Source organism: Phragmites australis, chromosome 18 (assembly GCF_958298935.1).
Source record: "Phragmites australis chromosome 18, lpPhrAust1.1, whole genome shotgun sequence".
Classification (NCBI taxonomy): domain Eukaryota; kingdom Viridiplantae; phylum Streptophyta; class Magnoliopsida; order Poales; family Poaceae; genus Phragmites; species Phragmites australis.
Window position 1 is genome coordinate 23,444,070 of NC_084938.1, and position 24,461 is coordinate 23,468,530.

At 44.3% G+C, this 24,461-nt stretch overlaps 1 protein-coding gene across 5 annotated transcripts; it reads left to right on the forward strand.

Annotated features, from left to right (window-relative positions):
- Positions 1-8,462: 8,462 nt before the first annotated feature.
- Positions 8,463-24,085, forward strand: LOC133898410 (uncharacterized). 5 transcript variants are annotated; one of them, XM_062339092.1, is made up of 15 exons: positions 8,463-8,658; positions 9,559-9,729; positions 10,122-10,207; positions 10,303-10,345; positions 10,441-10,497; positions 10,585-10,642; positions 12,811-12,914; positions 12,984-13,184; positions 13,280-13,348; positions 13,426-13,494; positions 13,575-13,708; positions 13,786-14,063; positions 14,149-14,382; positions 22,796-23,583; positions 23,673-24,085. In XM_062339092.1, the coding sequence occupies exons 2-15, from the start codon at positions 9,583-9,585 to the stop codon at positions 23,814-23,816; spliced, it is 2,412 nt and encodes an 803-aa protein (XP_062195076.1). In that variant the 5' UTR covers positions 8,463-8,658; positions 9,559-9,582; the 3' UTR covers positions 23,817-24,085. The 5 variants fall into 5 exon arrangements, with proteins under 5 accessions (XP_062195076.1, XP_062195077.1, XP_062195078.1 ...); XM_062339093.1 differs by having other exon boundaries at positions 23,678-24,085; XM_062339094.1 differs by lacking the exon at positions 14,149-14,382.
- The last annotated feature ends 376 nt before the right edge of the window (positions 24,086-24,461 follow it).

The following is a 24,461-nucleotide window of genomic DNA, read 5'->3' on the forward strand; positions in this document are numbered from 1 at the left end:
CATCTAAAGAAGAGCAAAAAGATTAAGGGTAAGGGCAAAAGACAAGTGCAAAGCGATGAGGGCACGGATAATGCCTCAAAGAGTCCAACTTACTAAGAGTCTAATGATAGCAGCTCAAAGACAGATATCGATGACGATGAGGATCAGTGAGGCGATGCTCCTCCATGCCCATCATCTGTCGTTACTCTCATGCGATTCACTAGTGAGAGTCAGTTTACACATGCCACACAGGACAAGGATCACAGTGCCCCATCCTCACAAAGGCATGTCATACGGGGTGGCCATAATGGATCACAAGATAGTACGAGCTATTCCAGCAACTATGGCATGGAGAGTAGTTCTAGATCGTATCTGTACGATTATCCTATTCCCTATAGTCAGAGCCTCCTATTCAATGGGTCTATGAGTGAAAATATCATGAGTTTTATGTTATATTATAAGAACAATGGTCAACCACTTCTACATAGATGGAACAAAATTAGACAGAGTTTAAGACAGAGTTGCGATCTATATGATGGATAATACTCATTTCCACCGAGGAGTATAATACAAACGAGTTTAATCGCCCCCTGTTAGAAGTTGGTGGTACTAAAGGTGATGATAATTTATTTTCTGCAACTACTTTATCTACATACCATGGTATTATACTAATTTTTTTCATCTCATAGGTTATATGTTGCGTGGATAATATGCAAACTAAATGTTAAGCATCAACTATCACTTTGGTAAGTATTGATGGATGTCATGTAATTATGTTTCTAGCTTTTGTATGGATAATTTGACAAATTTGTTAATTTGAGTGCTACTCATGTAATATATGCATATATTCGATGAAACAATTATATGATCATACTCGTATTACTATTAGTATCTATTTGTTTCCTTGGAAATGTCCAAAATATAGCAAAGTTTATGCCAAACTTTTCCCTTATTTTTTACAAAATTTCCCCCTATGTATGATATATGCAATGAGTAGATAGTATGATTAAACAAAACATAGCAAATCTCATGTCATATTTATTTGTATTTTCCCTAACCCTTTGTTATTTTTAATGATTTTTTATTTTTCTTGAGCTTTGTAAAAATTCAAATAATGTGTTTGGTAACCGTCAAAATTCGATCGGTTATCGGTAAAAAACGCTTGAATTTTGATCAATTCGGTTATGGTCAAAATCGATTGATAAATTATAGAAACTACTCGGTTATCAGTCCAATTCGCTCGGTAACTGACAGTCCAATTCGGCAAGGTTTTAGCACCGATTTGCAAATTTGTTCAATTATATTTGTATAAATTTTCACCGATTTTCAAGCATTTATCATGATAACCATGGTTCTCGATAACCATCGGATCTCAATTTTCATTCGCCAAACAAATTTATAAACCTTAGTTGGAGACCTCCCATCTTGGGCGTGGCTCTGTTTCTTGTTCGACTCGTATCAATGATTTTGGTCACGGAGTGCGCATAGCAATTTACCCCAAATCAGACACGAGAACCGAAACAAAAGCACAAAACCAGTGTGCCAACCAAAATTACTGCACGCACCCACAATCCACAGCCCCACAAAGCCTCGATTCAGCCCCCCTTGCCCCAGTCAAATCCCCTGGCCATCTCCCTGTGCCCCCCGGCGAGCGCCCCATGGATCCTGCCGCCGCCCAGCGGCGGGAGGCGGAGCGGTGGATGGGCGTCGCGGAGAAGCTCCTGATGGCGCGCGACCTTGAGGGCTGCAAGCAGTTCGCCTCCCAGGCCCTTTCCGCCGATCCCCGTATCCCCGGCGCCGACGATCTGTTCGCCGCCGCCGACGCCCTCCTCGCCGCCCAGAGCCGGCACCTGCCCTCCGGCGCCCTCGACCCCTACGCCGTCCTTGGCCTCGACTCCGCCGTCCCCGCCTCCCGCAACCCCGACATCGTCCACTCCCACTACCGGCGCCTCTCGCTCCTCCTCAACCGTTCCCACCCCGACCGCCCCAGCTCCCTCGCCTTCGCCGACGCCGCCCACCTCGTCGCGGACGCTTGGGCCTTCCTATCAGACCCTCTCCGCAAAGCCTCTCTCGACTCCGACCTCGACGCCGCCGCGGCCGCCGCTAACGCTGCTGCAACCGCCAAAGCAGTTTTCGCCTCCGCAGCTCGTGCACCCCCGGCTCCCTCTCCAGAGAAACAGCAGCCGCAGCAGCAGCAGCAGGAGCCGCAGCTCCAGCCGCCGCTGCCTCCACAGCCAGCGTCGCCACCGCCTGCTCCCAAACCACGGCAAGCGGCGTCGGCCACGCCGCCGTCAAAGCGCGGGCGACCGCCGCGCGCTGCCAAACCGCCGGCAACGCCGCCGGAGCGGCAGCAGGAGGCAGATGCACCGCAGGCGCCAGCGTTCTGGACAGTCTGCCCGTCCTGCTGCCACTTGCACCAGTATGATCGCTCCTATGAGGCGCAAACACTGCTCTGCCCGAGCTGCCGCCGGCCGTTCTTCGCCACGGCAATGCCCACGCTGCCGCCCATCGTGCCGGGCACTGACATGTACTACTGCTCCTGGGGGTTCTTCCCAATGGGGTTCCCTGGAGGCCCTGCATTCCCCGGACCCGTCAATTCCCCGGCGCAGCAGGCGCCTGCTGCTCTAGGATTTTATCCAATGGGGCCATACTTGCCATTGCCAGGCCAAGGTAGCGTTGTGTCAGGCAGTACAGCAGCAGTTGGTGCCGGCAGTGGCATTCCCGTAACCCCCACAGTGACAGCGCCAGCACCAGCGCTGGCAGTGGCAATGCCAGTGAAGTCCTCACATGTAAAGGTTGCGGCAAAGAAGCGAGGGCGGCCCAAAGGCAGCAAGAACAAGAAAGTGGTGATTGAGATCAATTAGGGCTACTACGGGGATGCAATAGCTACGCCATTCGACATCAGCATCTGTTGTAACCTAACTTTCTGAATATGTAGGGTAGTTTCATGTTCGTGGATTACATGGGCGCAATAAGGTTATCGGAATCGGAGCTTCTCCACGCACAACAATTTTGGTCATTAGTTTTTCCCCTTTCTTCCACGGACCAATTGCTTTTTTACCGTCCTACCGGTTGACACACGCTAAAATGCCACTCTACCAAAACTTTACTCTCATTTGCCACCTGGATGAACAGTAAGCATGAGGGAGTTGGAAAAACGGAGCCAGCTAAATTTTTTGTGTAATTCAAACTAAAAAATACTAAAGAATGTGTCAATTTTTGTACATGTCATATAATTCATAAACAACCTATTTTGACTGAATTCATCTAAAAATCTTATGTAGAATTCAAACTAAAATTCTCCAAAATATGCTACTTTTGTAACTTCTAGTAATTTTTAAGACATTATAAAAATTCAAAAAAGTCTTTAAAAATCACTAATATTCCTCTAATATAATTTAGTAATTTCTAAAATTATCTCACACCCTACGTTATAATTAAAAAAGTGTGTTCTTGTAATGCCTATTTATTATAATGTGATGTAATAATTTATTAGTAATGCCTATTACAAAATAACTCACTTTTTCATCTTATAATCTAGGGTATGCGATAATTTTAGAAATTAGTACATCACATTAGAGAAATATTAGTGAATTTTGTATTTTTTGGGAATTTTTTAAGGTCTTAAAAATTGCTAGAAGTTACGAAAGTAACACATTCTTGGGAATTTTTAGTTTGAATTCTAAATAATATTTTTAGGAGAATTTAGTTAAAATGGGTTGCTTATGAATTATAGAGCATGTAAAAAATCAATACACTTTTTTAGCATTTTTTAGTTTGAATTACACGTAGTACTGGTTTTCAGCTTTCTGTTGGTTACTGTTTATCCGATCTCACTGACATGCGGGACTGGGTGGCAAATGGGAGTGAAGTTTTGGTAGAGTGATAATTTGGCGTGTGACATCCGATAGGATGGCAAAAAAAAGCAATTGCCCTGATGGTGTAGATGTTGTATGTTGTAGAGTGGTAGCTGATCGACGGCCATATTTGCTGTTTGTAACTTGTAAGATTATTAGATGGACAATTAATTACCACTGCGAAGTGTACATTACTTACTTAGCAATATGACTGTTGTAAGCTTGCATATGTAACTTGTGGTATGTGCTGTGGCTGTTGTAACTTGTAAGATTATCAGATGGATGATTAACACTGTGAAATGTACATTAAATTAGAAATAGTATGGAACTGTTGACAGACAAGGAGACAGACCCATTCTGTCAGAAGTGCTTCTGTTGGTTCAGGTATATAATAAATTTAGTATATCGGTAACCATCATGGATGCCCTTTTTTTTTTTTGCTGAACATTTGTGCAGATCTGTGCAATTGACTGGAAAAACCTATTGTCAAGATCAAGTGAGGATTCATAATGGAATTATAACTGGGGTCACCTGTGATGCAGTGTGTTCGTATTGCAAATTATATTTGTGTCTAACTCCGAATACCAGTCTGGCCTGGTTCCTGCCCATTCATAAGTTCATAAGTTCTATGCCTCTACCTGAGTGACCTCTTCTAAGTTTTACGAGTGTAGCTGCTCCAAATCTAGCTTATCTGAAGCTAGAAGATGGGAGTGCGCACCTTTCTCACTTACTAACGGTCTGCCCCCGCGTGAAATTTGTAGCATCTGTCATCTTCTCTGGACGACATCAACTGAAATTGGTCATGCCATGAACATGAAGGCATTTGAACCTCGCCAAGTTACAGATATTTTACGATTGCATCTTGATAGTTCTTATGCAATAGCTATCCTTGTTTTTACTTAGGCAAGTTGCCCCTCTTGATACAGTCGTAAAATATCAGATATCGCAAGTTCAAAACTTCCCTACCGCTCAGCTCAAATGCGTTACCAATTTTTCATTTGTCTTCTTTCTTTCGGTTTACCGGTCCTAGGTAGACAGCAAGACATGTTTGAGAATCAGCTGAATAAGCCGAACACACGATAAGAAAATTATATTTTTGAGAGAAAGATTTGTTTACTACATGTATGATGCACACAAACATAGTCAAATGGGCCATTCGTGTCAGCCCGGCTACGGCACGGCCCAAACAGCTTATCTACAGTAACGGGCCGTGCCGTGCCGGCCCGCGTACCTTCCCCTCGACCCACGATACGGCCCGTTAGTGATCGTGCTGTGCCGGGCTGGTCCGGACACGATTTCGGTCCAATGGCCCGGTCGGTCCGACGGACCGAAATAGATAAAAAAATATAAAAAATGAAAAAAATATATAAAAAATATAGAAAATAGATAAAAATATAAAAAATAGATAAAAAATAGCTAAAAAATTAAAAAAAAATATATAATAGAAAATACTTGCCAGGCGTGCCGGCCCGACTCGACCGGGCCGTGCCATGCCTGAGCCGTGCCTACAGTGCCGTGCCTCGGGTCGGCCCAGTAGACACGATCCATTTAGACGTCTTTAGATGCACATATGCGCACGCATACCCACCGTCACACATGCACGACTGAAATGCATTTATGTTACACCCATATAAATAAAACCGTTGAACATACTCGAGTATGTGTAAAATATCGTGGGCATCAGGATTTGTAAACTGATGGATGAAGTAATATCCTCACATCTCCACACCGTATCAATCGGTGGTTCCATTTTTGAGAGAAAGATAATAAAAAAAGTTACCAAGAATAATTTATCATTTTTCTGAGGTTTTTTTTTTACTTAAATAGGCTAAGTTGCATGGTGGACTAACCCATGTTGGCCATCAAGCAAAGTAGCCCGCAAAACCTCCCGAGCTAGCCTGCCATCGACCCGCATGTGACCTTAGGATATGATTGGTTAACTATATGGAAGTAACTTGGCTCGATAGATAAATATAATTTTAGAGGGAAATGTGTTTAGTTGTCTATATATATTGTTTCAGTCTGATTCGATGGATGCAAATGTACGCTAATAATCTGGTCTAATAGATACAGATTCCTGCATTCGCTTATGGAAAGTGTGTCCACTACTCGGTGTCACAGAATCACATTTATAGAGCAACCAATCAAAATCTCAACTCTTGTATCCGCTCATACGACCTCAGATTCGATCAACAAAATAGAAGTTAAGTTTAGTCTGTCTAAAAAGATATAATAAACCAAACATTCTTATTTTAACAAATATAAATTTGCTCAATCTGTTCTAAGACCCATGCGGGCAACCAGACATGTCCAAATAAGCCTACCGGGTTAATCCAGCACGGACCCACCTAGGCATGGCCCAATAGGCCAGTAAGGTTAACAAGCTATGTCGTGCCTACTGCGTCCTCAGCCCATGGCATGACTTGTCAGTCGTCGTGTCATGCCGGACTGGCCCGGGCACGGTTGCGGCACGTCGGGCACGGCGGTATGGCCTGCCCAGCAGCACTATGAAAATAGAAAAGATAAAAATATAGCTACAAAATTCAAAAAAATAAAAATAATATATAAAATAGATAAAAATGAGTTTTATTGATTGGTTGTCTTGTTAAAAACCTTTCTACTAGGAGGAAAAAAGAATACAAACTATGCTCCGAAAATTATATAATTTCATTAGAAACTTTAGATTTTTTCTTACAACATGCAATATGCTTCCTCAAGTGTCCCATTCCACTTATAGACTAGCACATAATTCATAGTTGTATATATTACACTTAGCAAATCTTCCATGTTCCTCGTTTATTTCTCTAAAGATGTTTTAAAAAATATTACCATACTGATGACCATGCACACGACTTCTCGACGTCTTGATCTATGAATAGAAATATATAATTAATTTGTTGAAGTGAGCAAGTGGCTACTGGTTAGCAAGTAGAAAAAGAGAGATGGGTGATCAATAGGATCACTGAGAGTTTGAGATGGTGGCTATTTATAGGCTAAGATGAAAGGTAGGTAGTGGATCGCTTTCAAAAAAATAAAAAAAAACTCATAAAAATAAAATAAAAATTAGAAATAATGTGGACACATAATTAATTTAAAAAATAAGTTTTATTAATATGTTGCCTCACTAAAAACCTTTCTAGCAAAGGAAAAAAGAGTTCAAACCCTAGCTAAAAAATTGAAAATTACACGTTCTCATCAACATCTAGATACAAATTTTTGAATGAATCTTCAAGCTCAGTATTCTCTGCAGTGTGTTGCATTCGTGCTTCAGTTTGTTCCAAGTCTTTTACTATAGTGAGTATTTCCACCATATCACTTATAAGACTTGTTCTTCTCTCTTCGATTATCCTTACAGTAAGACCAAAAATAGCATCTGAATAAACTGTAGATATAAGGATTGTTAATAAATCTCGTGCTAACAGTGAAAGCATTGGATAATTCGTCTTGTGCTTATGCCACCATTACAATATGTTGAAATTTTCAACTCAGCAAACTCACCAATGTTAAGTAGTAGATCTGCTCTTACAATGAAGCGGCATGACCCTTTTCTAACATTGGCGAAGTCATACTTTCAATGACGAATAGAGCCATCAGGGTTGTACTGCAGCATCATTTGCTTTATGGCTGCTCTACTCTTTCGCTTGCAAGTTCTGACGTGCCTCATCAATTGTCTTGTTCCACTTAAGGGCTTTGCAGATAATTCATATTTGCAAATATAACACATAGCATACCTGACACTTACCTCGTCTTCCTCACTGTAGATCATTTCGAAGTCTTGCTAAACTTCGGAAGTAGTGGCTCTTGATCTTTTAAAGTCGGTGCTTACTGACGTTGTGCACTTATAGAGCCTAATGATGAAGGTGCTGCTGCATGTGAACTAGCTAGAGGTTCACCGTCAGGTCATTCTTCACCTGTAGCACTGCTATCAAAGAGATCGTAGTCCCCTGAGAGTTCTTAAAGAAAAAATCATGATCGATAGATGTTTTATCATGATCATGATCACCGGTGTTCATAATCAATATCAAATGACATTAAAAATATTCAAATTATTCAGAGTTAAAAATAATCAAATAATAAAATAAAGAACGAAAGAAACAAGAAAGAACAACAATAAAAAAAACACAAAGATTTCTTTAAGATAGTAGGATGACTGTATTAAATTTTTTTAAAATTTTTGTAACAATTCAAACTATTTTGCTAAATTATTGTAAATTTTTAAGAACTTTGAGACAACAGTAAGAGGAGAAAACAAGAGAGTAAATATTATTGCTGGTGTGGAAGGGAAGGGTAGGATAATTCTCTATTTATAGGTGAAAATGATGATTTTATTTTTTTAACCCAAACCGTAACAAAACAATAAATCTTTTAAAAAATAACGGGTTATACGAACCAAACGCAACCCATTCAACCTATTAACCCGGACGTACCTCGCATGCTTGCCCGTGCCCAGCCAGACCAGCCCCATACGCCAACGACTAGACGCCAGGCTAAATGTGCTGGGCCAGCCATACCCCGCTGAGTGCCCAGTAATACCATGCCATGCCAGTCCGGCCCGAATATGCTTGGGCTCTGCCTACAATGGCGAGCCTCGGTCCAATAGGCACGGCACGTTTATACAGCTTTACGGGCAACCGTCACTCGTCAGTGCGGGCGAGGGCGAGGGCGAGGGCGAGGTTGCTCTCCTACTCGCTACTCCAGCCGCCTCCTGCGCTGTCGTCCTCCAACGCCCAACAACGCCCCCCCCCCCACCCCCGGTCCGGGTACTGGCTCACTCAGCGTGGGGTGGAGATCCATCCGGAGTCGGGGCCGATCTCGTTTGTTGGTAAGAAACCCTAACTTTCTTGGATGGGTTGTTCCAAGAGTGGTGGGTTTTTGTTCCGGGAGATCATTTTAACCGACGAGAGCAGTCAACCCCAGAACCTTCGTTCTCTCCATCAGCTAGTAGCGGATTCATTTGATGCCTGGTGGAGTATCTATCTGACCATCCATCCATGGTTCTAGTTCGGTTCTGTTAGGCCCTTCTTCTTCAGCGCGCGCAAGATCGATCGATCGATCTCATTTAGCGCCACCAGGGACCCAATTACGGCGCGGGTGCGGTTTATTTTCCATTTTTTTTTTGGGTGGGGAGGATGGGTTTCAACTGAACCCCCATTCACCACGCTAAGCCAGCCCCTGATTTCAGCTTTTGAACTGTGAAGTGAGCAGAAGGACGATACTTTCACGATTTGGCATCGTGTACCCGTTTTTGATTTTGTAAGTAGTAGGCTGGTAGCTGGTGTCACACAAATGTGGCATGCTGAGAACATAATGCTGTGAACCTGAACGTGAAAACGAATCTAGTTTAGCTGGACAGCAGACTGCAGAAAAATACATTTATTTATCTTTAAGATCATCCAAATTTAGCCTTGGATGTCAACGTTACAAGTGTTCTGTATGATCTTCCTTCCTTCCTCATGATCAATCACCTATTTTAGCATGGTTTTCCTAAAATTGCCCCGGATGGCTTACATGGGTAGGTTTTCTCTTTATATTAGTATAAAAATGAGCTTTAGACTTTAGAAAGTTGGCTTTAGCATTGGCTGGGTATTGCAGCTGCCCTGTTCTATCATTGCAGATGCTTCTGATTGATCTTTTGGTAGAATAGCATCCTTTCCATTGAGCCAACCGTCACTCCCAGTGGATAATATTTGTAACAATTGTTTCTTGCCCGATGCTGATGCAGGTTCGCACGGACCAAGTGACCATTATGGTGAATGCAAATGCAGATAAAGATTATGGCATTGATGAATTCACATCAACTTCTGAGCTTCCAGAAAATAAGTTAAGGCACAACTTTCGATTGGGAGATATAACATGGGTTAAGAAGAGTGACTCTTCTTGGTGGCCAGCACAGGTATCTCCATGAATTTTGTAGGCATATGTTTCAATGCACGTAGTATGGTTCTTTCATAGCATCATAACAGTTTAGATTGCTAGCGGCGAATGTCCTTGTTGCTTACTGCACATCTGGATAAAATTGAGCACTGAACTGATGATAATTTAAACAGTAAGAATCTAAAGTTGGCTGGATTATAGTAAGAATCTAGAGTTAGCTGGGGTTATAGCTTGACATTTGTGGTTGAACAGTTATGTTGATCAACAACAATTAAGATGAACAGCTTTTACAGTTCAGATGCCATCATCTTAGCATGTGTATGATGCGAAGTTTTTGTTGAGTATTACTTGTTCTGGACCCTAGCTTCCTCGTGCATATAATTGCACCCAATTTCTTTATCTGAATTTAAGGTCATTGATGAAGCATGTGTCGGTGGCAAGCCTAAGAAGAAGACCAAACATGATTGCCTAGTCCGGCTGTATGGCACATGTCAATAGTAAGGGGTCCTATTGATACATCAAGCCTTCCTTTTCATTCTGTAATGTTACTCTTGGTGAGAAAAGTTAATTGTTTCTGTTATTTTACTTTCAGCTTGTGCATAGACCCTTGGAAGTCTAACACAGAATTCAAAATGGTATGCACAAGCTTCTATCTCATAATGATAATGATATGGGCATTTTTTCCATAGTGCTGGTAACAAGATTTCTCATAGGGTCTCATTGTATGCAGATGCTGAAGCAACAAAACAAGAGCGCAATGGAAGCATTCCGTGAGGTGCTTGAGAAGGTAGAGCAGTCATCTTTACACTAGACGTGTTATGAGTTAATTATTTGGTACAGGTTGTTGAGAGATGTGCTTAATCTAATAATGCAGGAGCTGTCTTCTGCTAACTCATCCAGTGATTATGATGAGGAAGGTGTCAACTCAAAAGGTGAACCTTTTTCTTTTCTGCCTGCACAATCTAATGCATGCAGGTCCTGTATACTCGACATGATGGTCCTTGTTGTCAATCATTTGATCATTCCTTCACCCTCTTTTCTAGTATGGTTCTTCTGACAAGAAATAGTTTATGTTGTTATTGACATTTGTCGAAGATTAATTCCTGATAATATGTCCGTAAATAGACTGGATACCTTCGAGTGTAGGGATTAATCACGAGACAGGATAATCGATGTATAAAAGTTCGGGCCTTAGTAATACCCTACGTCATGTGGGAGTGTTGCTGCCGTATATTGATGATCTCGAGTATAGGCAATGGGGCTAAATCTATTATAGAGTATATCAGATTTGGTCTAACCTAAAGCTAGGGTTGTCGAGTACCTTCTCTGCTAGGGTTTTGATGCTTGCCTCGAGTTCTCTCTTCCTGTGTTTTCCTTGTGTGTTGTTCTCGTGTCCTCTCTTCTCGTTCTCAACCTTTTCGCCTTATATATGGGTGAGGTAGCCGTGGTCGATAGTGAGTTATCTTGCTTGACGTCCAAGTAGATAGATCTGTTTTGAGTACTAACTGTATCGAGTTAGGTAACTGACATGTACTTCCGTGATTCTGGGTGTATCAGCTGTCGCTGATTTGGTTCCGTGATATCTAAAGCTTCTTAATACGTGTTGTGCATACCCTGTTCGTATATGATATATTCCTTATGCGCATATACCCCATAGTTGGATATTCGACAATAGCCCTCCTAATTCTATTTAAGAGGAGAGGTTTCCATAAACGCCCACTCGAGTACCGTCAAGTTTAAGCTTGGTTGAGTAAAGTGGATTAGTCTCATGGTTGAAGAAATCGAGCATAGGCGGGTTCTTCCTCGAGTATCGAGTGGAAGCTCAGTCGGGTCGAGCGCCCTGCGGCTAACCGCACTTGAGACTTGAAGGAAAAGACTAAAGAACTCAATTGATCGACACCTGACTCCGAGTAGAGTTAAAAAACCTTTCAAAATTTGAAATGACAGGTGTAGGCGCATTTAATGCGAGCAGAAGGGTGTGCAGAGATTTGCACGTCGTCATCATACTGCTTTTCACGCCAGTCGAAGCATGGTAAAAACGGGCGTTGTTGTCGAAGAGACGATAAATCTTTGACTATTTACCTGTATGATCCGGACTTGTGGTGGCCGTTCCTCGTCATTGCCACTAGTCTTCCTGCACAATCTTTTCCGCCCCGGCGCGCACTATTGCCAGAAAGAACTTCTAGATCCATGGATCCCAACTCTTCCTCTGAGATCCCGACTTCCTCCTCGCCAGAGAAGCAATCGGACGCAGCAGCTGCTAGCACCTCGCCCGATCAGTATGATGAGACGAGGTTTATGATCGAGGCTTGGACACCCTCGTCAATGCAAGAATCTAAGCTGGCGAAACATGAAGCGGAAGGAGTGGTGCCGCGTACAGCCTGGTTGAATGGAGGACAACATCTGGTGAGAGATTCCTTTCCTGCAAGATTGAGCACGAATTTGTAGTTTTCGAGTCCTTCCGCTGTGGTTTTAACATTCCTCCATCCAAGTTTCTTCTCAATGTACTCGATCGATATCAAATTAAACTTCACCATCTGAACCTCAACTCTGTCACCATGTTGAGTGTTTTTGTTCATCTTTGTGAGGCCTTCCTTGGTATCGAGCCAAGTCTGAACCTTTTTCAGTACTTCTATAAACAGAAAAGAATTACTGAGAATAGATGTGTAGGGAGGTGTGGTCTCCAATTGAGGAGTGGAATGAGGAATTCCTACATCTTGATCGAAAGATTGGAAAAAACTTTGGTTTTACATCTCCAATCTTGACCCGTTTGGTTTTCCATTAGTGTATAGAGGTCTTTTTCCCGTTCAAAATTCTTCTTGGACACAAGATCACCGAGAGTCCGACCACATCACCTATTTCGCCAACAAGATTGGCATGTCGAGGCAATTTGGTCTAACCGGGTGGTATGTGGCTAGAGGCTTTATTAGTAAGAGATTAAGTCCCTTGAAGGCGCAAACACGCCTAGCTTGGGAATACACTGGGGATAAGGATGCTTCTAGGGATGCCGCCGGATGTAAGGCTTAATTAACTTTTTGCCCTTTTTTGTTTTGCTATAAACTTAGAGCTTTATCGAGTAAACCTTTTTTCTCTTTTTCAGCTCTGCCTGCTCAGGATATCATCGCCCGAGTAAACAAGCTTTTCTCTTTTGGCGTGCCAGAGTGTGATATTCTGCCTTACTCCCATGAGAATCCTCGACCAGATGTAAGGGTAGCAGTTGAAAAGTAGGACCGGTTATCGTTCATTTGATCTGACTTGTTTGTATGACTGTAGGCTCCAGTCTTTCGCCAAGAACACATCCTTTCGATTGAGGTCTTTGATCTTGATGGCACCTATTCCGCTGATGCTGTCGACAAGGGGAAGGGATCAACTAATGAGGAGGCCGAGGGGTCTCTTCGATCGAAGAGATTATCCTCGTGTTCTCAACTGCTGTCTGATTCGAGCCCTCTCAAGCGCAAGCGAAGGAGTCCTCAGGTACTGATTGAAGTTCTTATTATCTTCTTATTTTCTTTTAAATTATTAAGTAGATACCTCAATGCATTCGGTTTGGATGAGCGGCCTCTTGTTAGGGAACGACGAGTGTACCAGCTCAATCGCCTCTTCGAGCAACCGTCGCTCTCGATGACCCGGTCGAAAAGGTAACTCTTATCGAGTCATCGATTTCCTTTCTTTCATTCTATTGATGGCGAGTTGCATGGATGGCTCTCTTTTTTAGGGGACGTCTGGCACGTCCTCGCAACCGCCAACTCGAGGGACCATCATGCCTGATGACTCGATTAGAGAGGTAATTTCAGTTAAATTATCGCTATTTAGTTGGTCATACTTTCACTCAATAATGCTTTCTTATTATTTGGTTCTTTGCAGGCCATTGATGACTTGGCTTTGCTCGGTCCATATGTAACTTCTCCACCGGCTCCGCTTACCGGACCAAGAACAAAGAAGGTGACCTCAAAAAGACAAAAGCCAAGAATCATTTCACATTTTCCGATTTCAAATAGGTTTGTTTTGGATTTTGATCTCGACTGGTCAATTAGCAATCCTTCCTTTTTCTCTTCTCTTATTTTGTCGATTGCAGACTATCGACTGAGGCGCAGACCAAGGCTGCCAGCGCCTTGACCAGTCATCTGGGGCTGCCTTCTCCGGTTGACTTGGCCTCGGGTCCAATCAGAGATCCTGCCTCGAGCGCGCCCGAAGAAGACTCGGAGCTTAGGGGAAGTGAAACTTCAATACCAATTCCGACTGATGATCCGTGGGCGGCGATAAAAGCTCTTCTCCAGGCTACAAGCGCTCAGGTAGCTGCTGCTGAGGCCAACCACCACAAAAAGCTTGAAGCCAAGAGGGAGAAAATTGAACGTAAGTCTGTTCTTGATCACAAGTGCGTGATTCGATTATTGGGTGACTAACAAAGAATTATTGTTCGGTTTACCTTTTTTTTTAGGCCTCGAGTCCTCCTGCAACAGCAAGGAAAAGCTTCTTGCTGTCGCAATGAAGAAGATTAACGATGATGTCAAGTTTCGGGAGAGACTCAGGAATCAAGCGAACACTGCTCGAGCTAAAAAGAAGGCGATGATGGCTGAAAGGGATGCTGCTGTTCTGGCCCTACAAGAGCTAAAAGAGCAGACCCTTGACCTTATGTCACAAGCAGCCTCTGCAAGTGCTGCCACATTGCTAGGTATTCTCAAGAGCTATAACCCAGCGCTCGATACCTCATTGGTGACAGTCGGGTTCAATTGTACTAGCGAGGAAGCCGCAAAACTGGTCGAAAGCGTCCAGCCGGTAGTTCCAGCATTTGTCAAGTCTTTGAGGCTTAGTTTGCCTAATGATGATAGTGGGGGGAGTCCCTCAAAATGATGGTCCAGCTTGTTCTGGCATTTTGTAAGATATATTTTATGATCTGAGAATGCTCGCAACGATGCTATACTTTGCCAGTCTATTATGCTTTTGTTTACTATTTCCCTGTCGATGAAATAGGATTAGCATAAGTAGATGCAAAAACTGATAGATACATGTTGTCATCGTTCTCAAGACCATACAGTTATGCATTCGTTAACCTGAAATTTTAACTAGATAAGCTATTAGATGCGCGGCCCTTGAGTACTTGAGAAGATCGTAATAGTAAGGAAAAAACTAATATAGAGCTTAGAGCATATCAGATTTTCTGCGAATTTTTATCAACTTGTGCATTCAATCAGCACATAAATATGAACTTGATAGAGAGCACACGCGAGGCAGACTAGGACTTCAAAACCCTTTTGGCGGTAAGGCGTGAGATGTCTGACAATCTTCGTGCCGTTATGCGCTGAGGTATAATCGTCCGTCATCGACTCAACACATGTCTCCGTTGGTTCTATTCAATGAGATCGACGCAGAGCCAGATAAAATTTTGCAAAAAACATGGTATTATGATGTAGCTCCCGACTCTATGGTCGAGGAAGAAATTACTCGATCGGAGAGTAAAAAAGGACATACCTGTATTGTTGGTCGATAATGTAGTCGAACAAAGAGTAAAGTTCCAGCATCAAAGGTATGCGATGTAGCCCCTGACTCTATGGCCGAGGAAGAAATTACTCAATCGGAGAGTAAAAACTTTCGGAGTAACCTATCTTTTCTACGAATAAAACTTTCGGAGTTGGTCGATGTTCCATGAGTGCTCGAGTATCTCGCCGTTTGGAGTAGATAGTCTTACCGACCCAGGTCGAGTGACCTCGACTACTATGTAAGGTTCTTTCCACTTAGGCGATAACTTGTGGCGCTAGGCCTGTTTCTGCACCTTCCATAGGACGAGGTCCCCAGCAGCGAGTTGCCTGTGTCGAATTTTCTAGCCTTGATACCTACGCAACGCCTGCTGATACTTGGCCTCTCGAATAGACACTCAATCTCGGTACTCGAGTAGATTTATGTCATCCGCTCGTAAGTGCTCCTGCCCTTCTTCAGAGTAATTTTCCACTCGAGGTGATTCGAAATGCAACTTAGTCGGTAGCACTGCTTTTGCTCCATAAACCAAGAAGGAGTTTCATCGGTGGCTCTATTAGTCGACGTACGAACGACCCATAGTACCGAGGGAAGCTCTTTTACCCAGCGTTTCGAGTAAGCCTTTAGCCTGTCGAAGACCCGAGTTTTGATATCCTGCAAGACTATACCATTAGCATGCTCAACTTGACCATTACTCTGCGGGTGAGCTACTGAGGCGAAACAAGTTTTAATGTCGAATTCTTCGCAGAACGCAATAAAATTTTCGCTTCTGAACTGCTTACCGTTATCCGCAATTACCCGATGCGGAATGCCGAATCGAGTAATTTTGCTCCTCATGAATTTCTTGGTCGCTTCTGTGGTTATTTTTCCTACGCGTTCAGCCTCTATCCACTTAGTGAATGTGTCGATAGCCACGAATAGGAACTTGTAACCACATTGGGCCTTTAGGAATGGTTCCAGGATATCCAAGCCCTAGACTGAGAAAGACCAAGAAAGAGTGATTGTTTGCAGAGCTTGGGCTGATCGAGTGGTCTGCCTTTCGAAAAATTGGCAGCTTTCGCTCTTTTTGACCAGCTCGGAAGCATCCTGGAGGGCAGTTGGCCAATAGAATCCCTGTCGGAAAATTTTTCCGACCAAGTTGTGAGAAGACACATGATTACCACACGTGCCTTCATGGATATCGAGCAATATTTTATTGCCCTCTTTCTGAGTGATGCACTTCATCAAAATTCCGTTACTCCCCTTTCGGTAGAGCTTGCTGTCTACCAAAACGTAGAGTTTGGATTTACGAGCAATTTTCTTTGCAGATGCATCATCATCAGGGATGTCTCGACCCTCGAGATAGGCTTGGTACGGAGTCATCCAAGTTGGGTTGCGTTCGAGTAGTGCAGCCTTTGTTGCACGGATACTCCACAGAGGTGCCGTATCCCCGTCCAGGACGCGTACGGGACGGGGATACGTGGGGATACGCGTATCCCCGCGTATCCCTTTTTTTATTAAAAAAATACAAAATAAATGGGATACGCAGGGGATATGCAAGGGATACGCAGGGGATACGGCCCGACCCCATGTGTGAGGAATAAGCTCACTCCTGAGCGAGCCGAGGGTTTGGTGTTTGTGCATAACAACTTGCGTCTTCTTTCAAGGAAGTCCAATGATTATCAAAGTGGGCCAAGCCGAATGTGGGATGTCAGGGGAGATGGCACTGAGAGCTTTGTTGGTGTTGGCTTTTTCGAAGGTGCCGATCTGACACTTGATGAGCCAGAATTTGAGGAGATATTAGGAGGGGAAGATTGAGTTCTTATCACTTCTTGATGAGCTTAGCATGTTTTTTTATCCTATATTTCTATGATATATTGATATTATTATGTAATGCACAATATTCGACTATGGTTGTAATATTGTATTTGGGGTTTACCGTATCCCCGTATTGTTGTTTTTGGAAAATGTCGTATCCCCGTATCCCCGTATCCATATCCCCGTACTATGTAACATAGTGTAGCATCCGTGTCTGTGGGTTCTGCCTCGCTAACCTGACCAGACTGCTGGTTGGGTTGGGCAGCATCCGTCCGCTGAACTGTCAGGACAAATGGTTTAATGAGTTTCTCAATGAAGGCCCGTATGGGTACCAGTGCTCGAGAAGAAACGAGTCTAGCAAGTTCATCCACAACAGAGTTATCACTCTTTCTGATGTGCGTCACTTCTAGCCCTTCAAACTTTTGTTTGAGCTTTCGCACCTCGAGTAAGTAAGCCGCCGTGTTGTCGTCCAAGCACTGATACTCCTTTTGAATTTGGTTTACGACTAGCTGTGAGTCCCCTTTCACAAGATGTTTAATCTCAAGTGACGCAGCTATGCGGAGCCTGTTTACCAATACTTCATATTCTGCAACATTATTATAGGCTTTAAAGTCTAACTGAACAACGTACCTGAGTTCGTCGCCCCTTGGAGATTTGAGCACAATGCCAGCCACCGAGCCCTGGAGCGTGAGCGATCCATCGAAAAAGAGCGTCCAGTGATCTTCGACCATGTTTTGCCTTTTTTTCCTCAACGCTTATCCATTCGGCAATGAAATCTGCTAACACTCGGGATTTCACGCTTGTGCGTGGTGCGTAGCTTAAATCGAACTCATTTAGTTCTACCGCCCATTGCGCGATTCGTCCAGTAGCTTTCTGATTGTGTATTACATCCTTCAACGGATACATCGTTAAGATCGTGATCCTGTGCGCTTGGAAGTAATGTCGTAATTTTTGAGAAGACATCAAGACTGCATATATCAGCTTTTGTACTTGCAGGTATCGTAGCTTAGCATCGTGCAGAATCTCGCTCACGTAATAAACAGGTTTTTGGACCTTAGCCTTTTTCTCGGGGCATTCCCGTTCGACCGTCACTACCGTGCTTACGACTTGTGAGGTAGCTGCAATATACAAAAAGAGCTCATCTTTCTCGTTAGACGATGTAGGAATCAATGGGGAAGATAAGTACCTTTTTAAGTTCTGGAAGGCGCGTTCCGCTTCCTCTGTCCACTCGAATCGGTCTTGTTTCTTCAACAATCTGAAAAAAAGGCATTCCTCGCTCGTCCATCCTAAAGATGAACCGACTAAGAGCAGCGATGCAACCTGTCAGTTTCTGAATCTCCTTCAGTGTTCAAGGTGACCGCATCTGGTCGAGAGTCTCAATTTTGTGCAGGTTGGCCTCAATGCCTCGACTTGACACCAGGAAGCCGAGAAGCTTGCCGGACGGCACACCGAACGTGCACTTTTCGGGGTTGAGCATCATACGATACTTTCTAAGGTTGTCAAATGTTTCCGCGAGATCGCTAAGCAATGCGTTTCTGGTTTCCGACTCGACTACAACATCATCGATGTATGCTTCTACATTACACCCGATTTGGGGTTGTAGACAGTTTTGAATATACCTTTGATATACAGCATCAGCGTTTTTTAAACCGAAAGGCATCTTTACATAACAAAATACATCGAATGGAGTAGTAAAAGCTATTTTCTCTACATCTTCTAATCCAATGCTAATTTGGTGATACCTTGAATAGGCATCTAGAAAACATAGCGATTCGCAGCCTGTCATAGAGTCGACGATCTAGTCGATGCGCGGGAGAGGAAAAGGATCCTTGGGGCAAGCTTTGTTGAGGTCGGTGAAGTCGACGCAAATTCTCCATCTGTCATTGACCTTTTTGACGAGGACTGGGTTCGCAAGCCACGTAGGATGACGCACTTCTCGAATGAAGCTCGTCTTTAGGAGTTTATCGACATCCTCCTAGATGGTCCGCTTCCTATCTTCCACAGATCTTCGCTGTTTCTGCACCACAGGTTTGGTGCCGAGTTTAACAGCTAGTCGATGTTCGATCACCTCCCTGTGGACCCTAGGCATATTGGATGGTTGCTATGCGAACACGTCTTGGTTTACCAAGAGGAAGGTGACGAGCTCAAGTTCCTATTTAAGGTCAAGATTGGCCTTAATCTTAACTATCTTATATGGTTCAGACAGGTCGAGGGGCACTGCCTTGACGCAACCACCGATCTTCTTATCGTTGACGCCATTGTTAATCTTGCCTTCGGCGTCGTCGGACTCAGAGGTGCTAGCAAGACTTACAAGCCTGGAGTTTTTGGCCTCGACGATATCTTGGTGCCTTTGACGCTTAGAATTTGCGTCCTTGGGAATGATAGCCACTCGACTGAAGTGTTCGACCATATCCAGGCTTTGCTTGTTACATTTGACCGCTGCGTGTTGATCCTCTTTAACTATAATGCCCCCCTTAGGACCCGGGATCTTGAGCATTTGGTAAGCATAGTGAACCACCGCTATGAACTTGCCCAGCATTGGGCGGCTTAGAATCACATTGTACGCCGTTTCAAAGTCTGCGACATCAAATGTTAGCTTTTCTGTGCGGAAATTGTCGGGCGTGCCAAACGTGACTGGCAGTTCAATCCGGTCGAGAGGCATGGTCGATGGGTTGGGAGTTATGCTGTGAAAAGGCTCGACTCCTGTTTTAGGCTTTGATATCTGAATTCCCATCTTGTCTAAGGTTTTGGAGAAAATGAGGTTGAATGAACTACCACCATCGATCAGAGTTCTGGAAACTTTGACATTGAGTATGGTCGGTTGAACCACAACCGGGTATCGACCAGGATGTGGTATTGTGACCGGATGATCGGTTTAACCAAAGGTGATCGACTGTTCTGATCACCTGAGATACTGAGTGGGCTCAATTAGTGCCAAGTTGACTTCTCGCTCGACCGCCTTGTACTGCCTTTTGGACTTGTACGTGGCGGATCCTCCGAAGATGTGCGCCAAGCTGTGATCTGCCTCATGGAACTGGGGCTCACTGCCCTCAACATTCGACTTAGCCTGCTTATTGCCACGCTCAGCGTTCGCCTTGATCTTTTCGTCAAGCTTTTTCTTGAACACATAGCACTCGTCGAAGTCCTGCTAGTTGCTCCGATGGATGGGACACCACTTCTCGCTACCTCGACTGAGGCCTTTGTTGTCTCCGGTGTTACGCGATTTGTTCCTGTCGACTGCAGCTATAGTCGTATCGGGTCCCTTGCGCTTGTTACCGGGTTTGGTTTTCTTTCCTCTACTCTTCGAGGACTCGGGTTTGCCCTTGCTAGATTGAAGGTTTTTAGCGTGCACCTGCGCTTCTGCTCGTTTTGCGCACTTGTCGGCTAACTCGAAAAGCTCTTTGACCGTACGGATCTTTCAAGTAGCCATCTTTCCACGTAAAACTGTGTCCTGAACACCTCGTTTGAAGGCAATGATTACCGACGGAGATGTCCGGGATCGTGTTACGCTTGTCGCTGAACCGGCGGATAAAATCTCGAAGAGATTCACTGTCGCCTTGGTGTAGCTTGTGGGGATCGTTCTCCGTTTCTGGTCGCTCGAATGTACCTTGGAAATTGGCTATGAACTGAGTCTTGAGTTCTGCCCATGAACTAATCGAGTTGGGTGGTAAGTTTAGCAACCAGGACCTTGTAGGTCCATCGAGGGCGGTTATCAGGTAACTGACCATTACTCGATTGTCACCACCGGCTGCTCGATTAACTGTGGTGTAGATCTGCAACCACTCGTTGGGATTGATTTTCCTATCATATTTCTGGATCGGGCCCTGCTTTGAACTTCTCAGGCCACCGAATTGATCGAAGTTCGTGTACGAAAGCCTCACAGCCTCTGTCGAACTCATCAGGAGGAGGTGGCTGGGGACTTTCACGCCTGCCTCTTTGAGCAGGGGAGTCATGTCGACCATCCCGTCCTGTAGATTTGGCCCACATTGTCGTGTTCGGGCTCGACCACCTGAGCTTCCCGTCTAAGATTCCCCTACTCGAGAGCTTTCCCGCTCGTGGCTCCTCGAGTCGGGACCGTACTGACTGGGGGGCCTGGAATTGCTGGTATTATTTGCTCGAGCAACTTGGATCTAAGCTGCATCGAGTAGGGTCTTGACTTGATTGACCATAGGGGTTAGCGGATTCGTCGGATCTAACTCTGGATGGGATCGAAGGATCAGATGCGCTCCTCGTATGTTAGCATCCGGAGTATTGAACATGTCGTTACCAAGGCTCAGTGGCGGTCGAGTCGATGAGGCTTCATGGCAACTGTTCGGGGGGAGCATCTCCCTCAAGCCGTGAGTCGTCACAGGCAGAGGCGTACCCACCGGAAGTCGCCGGGAGAGGCCAAGAGGCATCTGTTCTCCCGTGGTCCGCCGGTGAAGGGTCGTGTCGGGTGCACGCAAGGCTCCAGTTGTGGATGTTTCTGGTGATAACTCGCGCCAATACCGTTGGGGGTGACAACTATCGCCGGATCTTTGGGAATTTCTGTGCCATGGTCGACTACGGCCTCTGGATCTATCGCCATTGGGTCAGTTGATAGGGGTCATTGCTTCTAGCCATATACACGAATTGATCTGTTCGGCTGCTCTAGCTAGTGTTAGAATCACCGTCGTCACCCTCATCGCTGTTGGTGTCTATGCAGTGGAGAACATTAGGCTCCGCAGGATCTCACTAGAGATGTCCCACCTCACGGTACGCATCCACTGGTCTGGATTCGAGGGTACCGGTATGGATCAGTCGACCTTGGTCGTCCCAACGGAAAACCATGGTTCCGAAGATGATCTCTGAATTGATGAGAGGGGACTCGAAGTTGTCCGCCGTCGACTCGAAGTTGTCGTAGAAGCCGTCATCGGAGAATCCGACGTAAACGTGAGCTCGAGACATGATTAATCCTACAGAGCAAAAGAAGGCTCCTACCTGGCGCGCCAACTGTCGAAGATTAATTCCTGACAATGTGTTCGTAAATAGACTGGGTATCTTCGAGTGCAGGGATTAATCACAAGAGGACAATCGATGTATATAGGTTCGGGCCTCCGATTGAAGTAATACCCTACGTCCTGTGAGGGTGTTGCTGCCGTATATTGATGATCTCGAGTACAGGCAATGGGTTAAATCTATTATAGAGAGTATTTCAGATCTGGTCTAACCTAAAACTAGGGTCGCTGAGTACCTTCTCTGCTATGGTCTTTATGCTTGCCTTGAGTTCTCTCTTGTGTTTTCCTTGTGTGTTGTTCTCGTGTCTTCTCTTCTCGCCCTCAACCTTTTCACTTTATATGGGGGTGAGGTACCGACTCCTATCCAACCGTTGTTGATTGGGAGTTGTCTTTCTTGACGTCCAAGTAGATAGATCTGTTTTGAGTAGTAACCGCATCGAGTTAGGTAATTGATCGAAACCTTTCTGATATGTACTTTCGTGATTCCGGGTGTACCAGGTACCGCTGATTCGGTTCCGTGATATCTAAAGCTTATTAATACGTGATGTGCATACTCTGCTCGTATATGATATATTCCTTATGCGCATATACCCCATAGTTAGATATTCGACAACATTCTTCATTTGATACTATTTGGGAACATGTTCTATATGGCACAATGTCAATGTAAAGGCAATTCATCTTTATCAAATGACACATGTTATGAACAATGGTGTTATTAATAAAGCAAATTTATTCACTTGAGCTTCTGATTTTGTGAAATAAATTCTATTTCGAACTTGTCATCAATAAATCAAGTTTGTTTTGCCTCAGTTGCTATACATCTAAATTCAATTTCAGGTGGTGATACAGAAGTAACCACAAAGAAGAACTCTTCTAGAAAAGACAGAAAACGAGAAGGTTTGGCGCAGTGTAGTTACAGGGGTCTAAAAGAATCAGCAACTACTGAAGATCTGGGAGATGAAACTGAACAGCAGTATAATGAAGACCAAGACCAAGAAGTTGGGAGCACTGCAACAACTGGAGTTACTGTTCAGAAAGGAAAGCGTGGATGTGCGAGACAATCAAGTTGTACCCATGAGCAAGCCATTGACCGAGCTTCTAGTGAAAATTCAGCTGAAGGTTTAAGAAATAAGAAACGGAAGCAAATTGCATGTATGCTGGATAAAGATGATTGTAAGATAGGAGCTTCGGTGGTCAGAAGGGAAGGGTTGAGACGATCAGGTCGTACTAATGAAAATAAACATTTAGATCCAGCTGAGGACAGAACAGCACCAATCACTGAAATTGGTGCAAGTGAAGATGCAACTGAAGATTCAACGGGAGATGGAACTTCAGCCCCTCATGCAGAAATAAAAGCTTTGGTTAGGGATATACTGTTCAAGGAAATTATTGACAGGGAGCATAATGCTGAAATGGCTTATTTAGATGATGTGATTAATGGGATTTGTAATGCTACCGAGGATGACGTGACTGGTGGTGCTACTGCTTCTACGAAGGGTGGACAAAGCGTCAGGCAGAGTGGTAGCAGAGTGGAGGGTGAGTCTAGCAACGTTACACGAAGGCATAGAAAAGAAAAATTACATCAAGGAACCGAGGACACAATGCAAGTGGATCACACTACTCCTGTAAGTCGACTCCCTTGTCCACATTCCTTACTTTCGTTGCCCCTTTATGATATCAAATTTTATATGCTAATTTGATGAAATTCCACCAGAGCAGGGGTGCAGCGATGAAGCAACCGGGAACACTTAGCGCACGCCAGATCAGGCAAATCAGGATCATGCAAAGCCTCGGCCTGATTGCTCCATCAGGATCTCCATTTGGCAAAATCGGAGTAGTTGCAGCCACTCATCAGTAATTGTACTCCGCTCGCAACGCCCTTCAGAAACAATTAGGTTTAGTGAACTGCTAACATCTTGCAGTCCTCAATCTGTGCATTTTGCCTAGTAGCCCCCATGGGATATCGAGTTGCTGCTAGCATTCGGCTTTTGGGAAACGCCGATATATGGTGCCTGATTTACTATATTACATAGCAATCGCTGTTATTATCAACGGAAGAATGAACTGAATTCAATGTAACTGCGCAAAAATGGTGAATGTGGTGCCTATTGAATTCCTTGTATACCCTGCCACCAAGTTGTTGAGTTGCCCTGAATTGTTTTCCTGCAGCATCAGAATGCATTTGCTACATGTTAAAACAGCTGCAGGGCCCATGATTTTAACTGTGGTAGAACAGAAAGGGTAATGCCAATGACTGGATGTTGCATGACCGACTGGTAAAAGGTAAGTAAAACAATGCGTCTGAGCAGTGGAGAACTAATGGCTCAAATCTTGCTGCCACTTGGAGCTGTTTCTCTTCTCTTCGCGAGCAGCACCATGCGAATCGAGAGAACCTGTCGGCGTGACACGACGTCGCATCAGCAGAGGATTCCTGTTGCTACATGGGCAGATTGGCAGTGTCAGCTCAGGACGGGACAAAGCGGATCGAATGCTAAGTGATTTG